Genomic DNA, 13060 nt, shown 5'->3' with positions numbered 1-13060 from the left:
GTTTGCAATAGCAGAATACTCAAACCTATATTAGTGCAAGATTTTAGCCCGTAATAACTTTATCTGGAACCGTGGAAGGTTGATTTCCAATATTTGAACAGACGAACATCGTTATTTCAGAAATTTTCAATTGAATTTCAGAAATTTCCAATTATATTTTAGAAATTTCTAATTGTATTTCAGAATATTCCAATTGAATTTCAGAAATTTCCAATTATATTTCAGAATTTTCAAATTGAATTTCAGAATATTCAAATTATATTTCAGAATTTTACATTTTTATTTCAGAAATTTTTAATTGTATTTCAGTTGGAAAATTCTGAAATACAATTAGAAACTTTTGAAATACAATTGGAAATGGTGTAGATCATAATTGTTACCATCAATTTCAGTTTTAGATGAAATATTTTAAAATTTTTAATTTTCTTTTAGTGGGGGATACACAAATTTCGGTATTCACAATAGTATTCATTGGAAATATTGACACAACTTTTCAGTTTCGAAAACCCTACATATATATATTTAAGCTTTATACTACAGCGAAATAATTTATAAATTAAAGGAACGTAATCAGTATTTTACTAGCAAAATATATACATACATGTACTGCTATCTCTCGACGAAATTGAAATTGATAAAAAATCAAAAACAACAAACACTAAGGAGACAATAAGTAAATACGCTACACTAAAACAGAAAATAAAAACAAAAACAAAAAACATGTATTTCCTAATTCTCAACGAGGAGAATTGTATGGAGAAATAAGAAACAAAAATTGTATGTAACTGCCTCAAAAAGTCGACTCAACTGAGAGCATGATTGCATTTTCGAAAACAATTCAAAACAGTTGATGGTTATAAAACGACGTTTCAAAAAACAACAACGCGCATAAAATAATTTAATTCATTTTGTTCAAAATTAAAAAAATAATAATAAAAAATACTTATATATAAACAAAAACAATAAAAAAGACATACAAATTGTTCACACAATAAATAAAATTACAATAAATTGAAATAAAAAACAACTGTACAAACCCATTGTCAACGATAAATTGTCCACGTTGTTTTCAAAACTAAAATAAACACATCTATTATTAGAATACATCAAATACCCCCCATCACGAACGCAATATTGTATTGTACTTAATTAAACAGTGTAAACAAAATAAATATCTATAATAATAAATCATAATAAGTTATGCCCGATAACAGTTCAAAATTTAATCCAAATCTACATTTGGACATACCCAAGTGGATTAACGAAAAGTATTTCGAAAATATTCTCAAGAAAGATGTTGCAAACTTTAAAAAGATCTTAAAATTCACCACCATACCGGCTACACCACCTGGTGAAAATTATACCTCAATTATGTTGCGAATTAAAATGGATATTGAATTGGATGGTAAGTTAGTGGAAAGTTTTTAGGTTTACTTTTTAAATAATTTAAAATTTTTTTTTTGATAGTTCATGTGTATGAAATGTCTTGGGGGCTTTTCTAGTGTTTGTAGTTTTTTTAATTCCATAACGTTCGTTATCTTATTATCTTTAAAGGTTTTTATCAGTTTTCTATTTTAATATTGTTGCTATTGTTTTGAAAAAGAATTTCTTTCGTTCATTAAGCTTCATAACAAAGCAAATGTTATGAAATACTTATTCCCAAAACTATGAAATTTTATTTTTTTCTTATTCTTTAGATCCCTTCAATTAATTAGTTTTATTGAAAATTTAAGTGTTTCATAAAACACTTGTAGTCAATAAAGTATATTTGATACATCAACTAGTGTTAATTTATGTCTCAATGAGTGTTTGAATCAATAGCACAGTGCTACACAGAGAAAGCAGATTCGTGTTCACAACCGAATTTGGTGCCAATCGAATGATTCTGCCTTAATGACCAAATTTTGCAGTTGTGGCTATAAAATTTTAGAAGTGGCAACAAAAGTTTGGTTGCTTCAATCGAAATTCTTCTCTGTCCACTGATTTTCTGTTACTAAAACCGAAAAATTCTATGTGTACAACCAAATCATTCGATTGGCAACAAATTCGGTTGCTATTACGAATCTGTTTTCTGTGTGTACAGCGATTTTAAACTTTATTTTTTTGGTTGTACATATCTTGGCTCTTTTTAAGTACCAAACATTTTTGATCAAAATATTATATTTGTGTTAAAATTCTGTTTTCTAGATCTCTTCTTTTAATTTAATTTTTTTTTCTGATTGTGCCTATTTTGTCACTTTTAATACCAAATATTTCTTGATTAAAAGAGAATATTTTTTTTTACGTTTATTATAATATTATTCCTGACTTTAATTTCTAGGCCTTACAATATGTAATTAAATCTTAAAACTAAACAATTATTCTCTCAGTGGAGAATCATATTTGGAAAATTAGATGAGTGATAAATCAGCTCTACGCAGCCGTGACCTGTCTTGAGTTACTGTAAGTAGCCTTTCGAGCGGGTTCGGATGATGATGTAATCCGATAGGTAAGACTCTAGTATTTTGTGAGTACTAGAAGGCAGTAGGCATTTAATCTTGTGTATTAGACAAGAGAATATTTGAGGAAAATTTCATTTCCTTGGTCCTTCTTTTTGTAAAAAATTCCATCCCCATAGGTTTTTCCCTCTACACCCTATCGTTTAATCCATACCAAACATTTCTGATGTTAACTTTCATTCCCCTTGGACTTTTCCTATAGGCCCTATCATACCAACAATAGACAGACGGACCCTGACTATATAACTTTTGGAGATCTGCGGCCAATATTTCGATGGTATCATAAAATGTAAGTAAGTTTAGTTAGAAATATCGACAAATTCTATGGGAGCTACCTTAATATCCTCCCTAACGAGAATATTGCTGGACAAACGTCTGTCATCTTACAACTCTGTTCAAGAAGAGTTTGAAGTGGATTTCGATGTTTTCCTAGTTTTACAATATATTTCTTGAACTCCAATGTTAGATTGGCCCCTCTGTATAATATGGATTCCATATGACCAAATTGGTTTTAAAATTAGATTCAAGGCTTAAGTTTGATTTGATTGATTAAACAGGGAAGACTTTAGCTTAAAGCCTAAAATGAAATATTTTTAATTCTATATGACGGCACCAAGTAATTCGTCTCTCAGTAAGAATGCTAAGGTATGTGACATGAGCGGACTGTGGTATATTTCCCCCTCCAACGTATCATGTTTTCATTTTTGCGTTTTCGCTAGTTTTTCAACAATGCCTCCACATATCTGGTTGACTTCAGCATGTTGGCAGGACGGATATGTAAATTAAATCCTGAGCAACGCCAGCCTTACTCTAAATAAATAATTTTAAATTTATGAAAAAATGGTGGCAATAAAAACAATATAGTTGATCAATAACTCCTAAATTCAAAAGATCTACTTACCTCTTCAGTTAGACGATTAACTTTTCTATAGATGGTGTTTACAAATTTGATTGGAATATTCACAAATGGTCTTCATAAAAATGGTTGTCACAAACATATACTTGTTTACTGTAACCATATATATGGTTCATACAATCATGTGAATCGTAAATTAACCATATCATGGTTACCACAATTTTGTAAATAGTTACTGTGACTATAATATTGTTAAAAAAATTGGAACAATGTTTAAATGGTTACATTAAACATGCACAAGTATATTATTTGTCTGCGTGTAGCCTTTGATTGAAACTATCAAAGACGTGTAGTCCCTTTATTTTCCTAATACTGTGAAGAAGAATTACGATAGATGTGAATTGCAGATGAAAATTATGTGGTGTGAGCAATGTGGGCTATCTGAAAATCTGTTGCGGTCATCATTAACTTGCTTGCTTTCAACAACAAACATTTTTCTAATAAGCTGTACTTTTGCTGTCATAGTATGATTCCAAAAAAAGTGCTGATAGAATGAGCTATCTTAAGAATGAAAGCATTTTCTTTTGAAAATTAAATTTAAACAATTAGTGAGGTCTATCATTACACTATTTTATATACATTCCCACTTTCAGTTCAGAAATGTTTGATAGAGTTCTCAATAAGCTCTTCACTTTTTGATATTGACATTAGACACTTTGTTTTACGTATTCCACATCTACTCTCAATCATTAGGTCTGTGATTGTTTGAAAAAACTATGTAACTCCAATTTTTGAAAACACGAGAAAAACACATTTAAAGTTTTAAACATATTTCACTAATTATTTAATCTGAATTTATATTATTATGAATGCGCATTAAACAAAACATAATTTTAAATAGTGTTGAAGATTTCTGGTTCCACTGAACTCATTTTTGGACATTAGAACCGAAAATCGATGTCAGTTACCTTGTTTTTTCGAAAAATGGATTTACCTAGTTTTTCCAAAAAAAAACTATTTTTTTTAATTAGTTTTTTATTTTACGGAATTAAAGCAACTTTAGTAATCATTGGTGGTAAAACATTGACTATTTGACTCAGTACGATAATTCATCCGTTTTCGAAAAAATGAAGTTACCCAGTTTTTTCAAAAAATATTTTTTCCTTTTATTCTTATATACATATCAAAAATAAACGGAGTTTTTTTCTTGTTTTAGGTTAAAGATTTCATTGTTTTTTTGTTCTATTTCGCTCTTTCTCTTAAAATTTTTCATTTTTTTAAGAAAATATGCAGTTACCGTGTTTTTTCAAAAAATGCATGGAGTTAGCAAATTTTTACGGTGGCATGTCACAGTGTCCATTGACATAATGTCCATAGACGATAGCTGCGATTTTTAGTTATCTGTTATCTGAATTTTGTGGAGTTCAGACGTCACAAATTTAAAGTTTAAAAAAGTAAAAGTGTTAAAGTGTTAAAATGGGTAATGTAAAATATAAATATGAATTTAGGAATAAATTTGACAAAAAAAGAGAGTACAATAAAAATTTAAGAACTTTCACTTCAAAAAAATACTTTTTAATAATTTATTTGCAAGAAAGGTTTTATTTAGTGAAGCCGCATGCCGCGTTATATGGAGAAGAAAGTCCCTAAGAGCGGCCATAGGCCCCCACGCAGAAAAACTTTATTTACAAAGACAAGTTTTTTGCACTCAGTAGCATGGCGAGCCAATATTCGGTGTCGCAGAAAAAGGTATTTCTTATTGGCGGCCTGCGGCCGCTTTTAGGGGCTTTCTCCTCCATGGAACGCGGCTTCGCTACATGAAGTTTTCTAATATATGAAAATATAAACTGTTACTAGGATCAAAAATTTTATAAAAATTAGTTTTTCTGAACAAAATTTAGACATTATGACACTTTCAAAAGTGTCATAATATCCATAAGCAAAGTGACATAGTGTCCATGGACATTATGACACTACCGAAATGACATAATGTCCATGGACATAATGTCACTTTATGGGGTGTCATAATGTCCATGGACATTATTTCAATGAACACTGTGACATGCCACCAATTTTTACATGAAAATAACTTTTAAATGAGAAACTATATAAAAATTGTGATCTGATTGAGTGATAGTAAATGAAACGTAGTTTCTATTTTTGGTGTTATCTCAATTTTCTCAAAAAGTGGAGTTAACTAGTGTTTCCAAACTACCAGGTTGTTATTGAGCTTTCCTACCTCTGTAGAAACACATTTCCCCGGTCTTATGTACCTCCTGACCGATTTTTAAAAATCTATATTTATCAAGAAGAAATTATTAAGAACAATCTTCGAATACACTACTCATATTATTATTTAAGATGTTTAAAAAAATCTAATGTTATCCAACATACTTATATTCAGCTTTTATTTAGTTCCTCAAAATATATTTAACTCTGTTGTTCAGTGTTATTTATAGTCAAGAACAAAATATTGTTGAACCTTTTGGAATTGTGGCTGACTAAGCTATAATAAACCTGATAATTTATTATTTCTTAAAGTCCACATTTTGCTGCTATCTTGCATATTTCGGGGGTTCTCGAAGATAATTTATAATTTATGAGTTTTTGTTTCTAATTGGAATACAAATATAAAATTAAATTCTTGATAGTTATAAAAGAGATATTAAATACGCTAAAGTCAAGTATCCCATATATTTTTAATAGTGATTTATACACTGTATGTACCAGACATTTTGAAAATTTAAATATTTATTACTATTATTTCTTTGTTGAAAATGTCAACAACTTTACCATAATTTAAACTAGTTATGCGAATTATGTTTTTGTTTAAAAATCTGAAAAAATGTATATACAAAATTTCTAAAAGTTACTTGAAAAGATTTAAATAAAAATAAGGGCATTAATATAATGATAGATAGAGTAATACCTTAGAATTGGAAAGTAATACACATAGGCGTAATCACATTTTTTTGTTGCTATTAACTTAATAGAAAACTTGTGAATAACACTGATAATATTAATTTATTTAGCACTAATTGATATTCACAAAAACATTATTATAGCAATTTATAATTAAAATTCGCCAAACTGGAAATTCTTAATAGTTAAGTTTTTTTTTATATTTAGATCCAATTGTATTTCTTTGTGTAACAAGTTTTCATATCTGTTTTGGAATCAACTTTTTAATCTGTAGCAAGATTTCTCAATTTCTTAATCTACTTTCTCTAACATTTAACCAAAATATAAGTATATACATACTTTAATAAAATTATCACAGTATAACTCATGAAACTTTTAATATTCTACTTTAAAATCTAGAGTTAACACCATTTCGAATTGTATTTCAGAAATTTCTAATTATATTTCAGAATTTTCCAAATGTATTTCAAAGTTGTTCAAGTGTATTTCTGAAATTTCCTTTTGTATTACAGAAAATTCTAATAGAAATTCATATGAAAATTGGCTTCACATACGAACTCTTATGCTTCGAATACCCAATGATCTGGATGAATCCTGCTGCTTGCAAATGTTTTGAAATTGCAGATTCAGTAGCTCACAAATATTTAGCAAGCTCTTGTTTTATTTAACAACAATCTTCATGGAGTAATGCCTCCAATTCTTGGTCTTCAAACTTTTTTGAATGGTCTGGGCGATATTTTTCTTCCGTGTCAAATCCACCACTTCTGAACTGCACAAACCATCTCTCACACGTTGATAACGATGAAACACATTCACAATAAGCTTTGGTGAGCAATCAGTGTTCTTCGGCGGCACTTTTTATAAATTAAAAAAGTAAAGCAAAACATCGCTCATATGACACTTTGTTGGCACAAAATTCTAAATCAAACTAAAGCTAAATGAAATATAATAAATAAAAATCAACTAAATATTTGAAACTTTATAGAAAAATAAAAGTAAAAATCATGCATTTAAGGGTTAATAATAAATAAATACAATTTCAACTTTTCAAATGTTTATGAAACTAAATTCCGATACAAAATAAAAAAAAGATTTAAAAAACTTTGGTAAATTTAAAATTACATTTAAGAAAAAGACCTTTAGTAAATAAAAATGGGAAGGGATTTTGTATTAAAATCTGATTTTAATATTAATAAAACCAAAAATTAATTTTCCCTAATAAATTGTGATTATTTGCAGATGGCTTTACCGAACAGAAATCGTACATTATGAAAACAATGCTGGACAATGATAAAGGCGGCACATTTATTAACACTCTCAATCTGTTTCCCAAAGAAAAATTGATGTACGAAACAATATTGCCACAGCTGGAGTCCCTTTATGAAGAATATGGCAGTAAAGTAAAATTTGCACCAAAATGTCACTGGATTGAAGATAAATCGGGACGGATAACACTGGTTCAGGAAGACCTTTTAACAAAGAAATTTCGAAACATAAATCGTTTAAAAGGTTTCGATATGGTGCATATGAAGAGAGTGTTAGAGAAGTTGGCAGAATTTCATGCCGCTTCGGTAGTGCTACAGGAGCGTATTAGTTCATATCCAAAGGAATTTACAAATACATATTTACCCGCCAACTATCAAAAATCAAAATCATATCAGGCTAGAGTACACAGCTACAAAGCAGCTATGGCCAGTTGGGGTTTGGAGGATTATGAAAAATATGCCAAGAGAATAGTAAGTATATTGCATTACTATAATATAATATTATTTAAATATTTTAATTTTTTTTTCCGTTTAGCCCAATGCCGAACAGTATGTCAATGCCACTATGCAGTGCTTCAGTGGGGAAACCAATGAATTTAAAGTGTTAAACCATGGTGATTTCTGGTCTAGCAACATAATGCTGAATTATACCTCAAAGGGTGCAGCCACCAGTGATATTAATCAAATACGCTTTGTGGATTTTCAAATGTGTAAATGGGCCAGTCCAGCCATGGATTTGTGGGAACTTATTATTTGCTCAGTGGAAAGCAATTTGCGTATACGTAATTTCGATTTATTCATTCGAATATATCATACGCACCTGTTAAAAAGTCTGAAGTTTCTAAAATACGAAAAACCTATGCCGTTGTTAAGTGATCTCCATATCAGTATGCTGAGACATGGTTTTTGGGGTTATTTCACCTCATTCACCCATTTGGTTATGATACTATTGCCATCCGATAAAGAAGCCAGTCTACTTAAACTTATGCAGCCCAGTGAAGATGGTGAAAAGTTTCGCATGAAAGCTTTTACAAATCCCCTGTATGTAAGGGCTATTTTGGATATATTACCATTTCTTTATAGAAGGGGCATACTGGAGTTTGAATAAGCTAAAAGTTTCTTAACATACATTTAACATACATTTAAAAAAAAATCTCAAAAATAAACGAATTAAAAATAACGATTAAAGCTTCAAAAGTTTATTGAAGTGTATTTTTTATTTAGTTTAAAGAAAGCTTTTAAGTTTAGAGTTGCTCTGTTTAGTAAAATGTGAATTCAATGTGATTTATTTTGTTTTATAATTTCTTATAGGGGGGTCAGACGGCATGTATTGCTTGTGTATTGGGACATTTATTCGACACATATGGAATTCCATGTCTATGTCAAAATTCACTTTATACATACGATTCATAATTTCCACGTTCAAACGTACATATGTAATTGCATGTGACATAACCTCTATTAGTTTATATGTTTGTTGTTTTTAACAATATATTTATTTAAAACATTTTTAAATAACAATAAATATATTCAATGCAATGAAACTTATTTTGTTATAATTTTTCTTTACTCTTTTTTTTGTTTTTTTTTTATTTTGCACTCACACAGTGTTGTATTTCAAAATACAACACTATTATACACACGAAAATAGAACATGCTCTAATTGCCAAAAATGTCACGAGTAATACACATGTATTTTACATACACAAAGTTTCATATGGATCACACGGTATGTATATTTAACACTAACGCAGTTTGAGGATTTTAAAACGCTTTAGTGGACAGAATATATCTTAAGGAGATTGGCGATATTTTAAAATATTTCGCATATTTTGTTGAAATAAAATATTAAGAATTGAGTTGTTTGGATAATGATAAATTCATTGTGGGAATTTTATAGTGGTAATACCAATAATTATAACATATTTCATGTTCTTGGATAAAAAAAATCTAGATTTTTAATGAGATTCAAATTATATTGCATCACAGCTGAATTTATAACAAGTAAGAGTACTATATTCGGCCGTGCAGAATCTTAAATACCCTCCACCTAAATATGATGGTATAACAACTGAAATAATATAACAATTGTTAGAAAGACTAGTTTACGCAGAAGATATTTTATTTAAAATGTACAAAAAATTGTAACTAATTCAGCAATTTACTATTGAAATTCCTATTAGAACGTATGAAATTTAACAATTTATATAGTTAATAATTATTTAATACGTTTTAATCAACATTTGTCATAAATTTATTAACCCTCTAACCGACCAATTTTATTTCGAGGTAAAATAATAAACCAGGTTAGTGTTTGAAAAAAAAGAAATACGTTGGAATAAAAACAAACAAAAGACAAGTGCACGTTCTTGTTTATCACAATAAGTAAATTGTTTGTCTCTCTACACATATTTACCGTTATAACGGGAAAAATAACCAAATAAAGCAGCATTACATACATTTAACATACCCGCCTAAAGGCAGCCTTACTGGTTAGAGGGTTAAAAGTATTTCTTAAAAAACTTTTTGTATCATATTTTGTAATTTTTAATTTTAAATAGTATCATAGAGTTACTAATTTACGATTTTGTAATTTTGATTTATATTTTGTCCGAGTTCAAAACTGTCCCATACACCAAAGATCCTTTCCCGGGAGAAACTTAAAAAACATTTTCATTCCCGGGAATTTTTTAATACTAAATCAATCCTAAAACCAGTAATAATTTTTTTTAAAATAAATTGCCTTATAATTTTACCAGCATTTGAAACAAATGAAGTGTAAAATAACTATATTTGGTTGTACAATATTGGTTCAGCCTTTTTAAGGGCTTCAAATTTAATAGTGGTATTGTTACACTCGTATTTTAACCGGTATAAAATCAATATATTCTATTGTTTAATAACACCCTCAAATTCATAAGTTATTCTAAAAAACTATTTCCAGTGATGTTCGTTAACTTATCGACCTGTAACTCAGTCAGTTTTTGTCCGACGGGCTTGGAAAGAAAACTGATTACGCTTTAAATTTACGTGCACTTTTTATACATTTTTAAGTTATAAGTATTGTTTTTATTAAGAATATCTAAAAGAAAAACAATACTTATCAACTTTTTTGATTTAAGTCGATTTTCATTCCTTATTTTGATATGAGGGCTTATAAAAATGTATACCAATGTATAAACAGAATTTAGTTCTTAACAAAACATGGTTTTAATTATTTAAATCGGATGCAAATTGTAAAAGTTTATCATTAACACCATTTTTTGTATTTTCTTCTCCAGCGCATATGAATAAAAAAAAAACAAAAAAATATTTGTAAAATTTTGAATTTAAAAGGTAAATTTTTTCGAACTGTATTCGAAAAAGTTTAATAACTTATGCAAATAAAAAACGGATTTTAACAAGTTATGTCTCATTTTTGTCTATTTAAAATTGTCTTTAAAGCACTGTGAAAAAAGAAATAGGTTTTCATCTAAAAAAATTAAAATAACTATTGTTGAATTTGAAAAATTACAAAAAAATTACAAATAAATCGAAACTTTTTATAAAAACTTACAAAATTGGCAATCGCAATGAACCTAACGATTGAAACTTTAAGAAAGAAATTCCCGAAAATTCCTGACAAACATTTCCCGAAACCTAGATAAAACCAACAACTTGCTCAATTTTTGAAAAAAAATGTCTATAAAAGTATAAATGCATCAGTAATTTATAACAAGTAAGAAATTAGCAAAGTTGGGCTTATATAAATAGACCGATTGTCAACAAATAATGTTGCATGACTTCTGTGTATATGAAACTAATTTGTATTGATATTTGTTTAGATAACAATTTTTATACCCGGCACCACCATAGTAGGGAGGGTATATTGGGATACTGCTGATGTTTTTAACATACCAAAATATTGTCCCAAAACCCTTTCTGAGTCGATTTAGCGATGTCCGTCCGTCCATGTAAACCTTGTAATCAAACTACAGGTCGCAAAAAAGATAATTCGATAATATTTGGTACAAGCTTCTTTAATGCCTCAAGGACGAAGCCTATTGAATTTGGTTAGAATCGGTCCATTATTGCTCCTAGCCCCCATACGATTACCATATCTGAAAATAGTTAAGCTCTCATAAATACGTTAGTTATATAGATATCCAAACCAAATTCTGCAAAAATGAGTTTTATATAAGTCAAACTCGCCTCACAAAATTTTGTGATGATCGGTCCACAATTAGTCATAGCTACTATATAGGCCCACTTCCGAAAATCACTTTAACTAGCATACATTTCTTAAAAATATTGGTATCCTAATAAAACTCAGCACAAATAATTTGTATATATACAAAAGTCATGTCACTAAATTTTTTTACGATCGGTCCATAATTAGTCATAGTTCCCATAGTTTAGATTTATTAAAAATGTTGGTATTCAAATAAAATTCAACACAATTAGGTTTCATGTATGCAGAAGTCATGCCACCTAATTTTATTGCGATTGGTCCATAATTATATTGGTGTAGGGTATCATATGGTCGGGCTTGACCGACTATACTTTCTTACTTGTTTAATTTATGTTAAAATGTTTTTCGGAAGTGGGCCTTATTATGTTCCGAACGTGTTGAATTTGTATTAAATTTTATTTGGATACAATATTTTTCAGATATTTATGCTCATTAAAGTTATCTTCGGAAGAGATCATTATATGGGGCTATGACTAATTATGGACTGATCATTATGAAATTATGTGACTTGAATTTTTAAGAGATTTATGCTTGTTTGAATTATTTTCGGAAGTAGGCCATATACTATGTATTTATGTGAGTTATGACTAATTATGTCATACAATTAGATGCGAGCTATTTACAAAGCATTGTAAAGTCCGTTTTTAATAATATAAATAAATAAATTTATAGGAATAGATCTGTCATTTAACTGTTACCCTTTCGCTCAAAAACGTGGACAGTTGATCAGCTTTTGTAGAAATGTTTCTAGCATAAAAAAAATTATACTAAAATTTATTGTATTCATTAAAAGTATAACAAATATTTTTAAATTTCAAAAACTATTACGATATCTTAAACGGTAATTTTTTTAAGTGCTTCCAAATAAATACGTGTAGATGGAAAATAAAATCCAATCCTTCTGAAAATTGTGACATATATGTGGGTTAATAAACTATCGTACCCAGCCTATCTTAAAAATATAGGAATAATATTAAAAAATAAATGCAGCACTTTAAAATTAGCTTACATCCGGCGAATAATTCAAATACTATTGTGCTGGCAACTCTGCCTGTTATCACCTCCACAGTTGTTTAAGCAAAAAAAGCTCTCTCTGTTGATTCTTTTTTTCTTTATTTCATTCGAAAGCACGTGAGTTTTGCGCTTACTGAGCAGTGAGAAAAACTTTTCAAATAAACTTTACATTTAAATACACCCGAAATTGCCTCCCCTTAGTATTAACAGCACTCTATTTATTATTTATCAAAATTTTAAGTTGTTCAGACGTTTTAGCAGACGTCTAAAATAT

At 28.9% G+C, this 13060-nt stretch overlaps 1 protein-coding gene across 1 annotated transcript; it reads left to right on the top strand.

Moving 5' to 3' along the window:
* The first annotated feature begins 818 nt into the window (after window positions 1-818).
* On the top strand, window positions 819-8815 carry LOC135959585 (uncharacterized). The gene is made up of 3 exons (XM_065510547.1): window positions 819-1405; window positions 7516-8012; window positions 8077-8815. Exons 1-3 carry the CDS (start codon window positions 1201-1203, stop codon window positions 8647-8649), a joined length of 1275 nt encoding a protein of 424 aa, XP_065366619.1. The 5' UTR covers window positions 819-1200; the 3' UTR covers window positions 8650-8815.
* Window positions 8816-13060: the final 4245 nt, after the last annotated feature.

Source organism: Calliphora vicina, chromosome 1, assembly GCF_958450345.1.
Source record: "Calliphora vicina chromosome 1, idCalVici1.1, whole genome shotgun sequence".
Classification (NCBI taxonomy): Eukaryota; Metazoa; Arthropoda; class Insecta; order Diptera; family Calliphoridae; genus Calliphora; species Calliphora vicina.
Note: the sequence above shows the minus strand (reverse complement) of the source record. Positions and strands in the feature narration are given on the sequence as shown.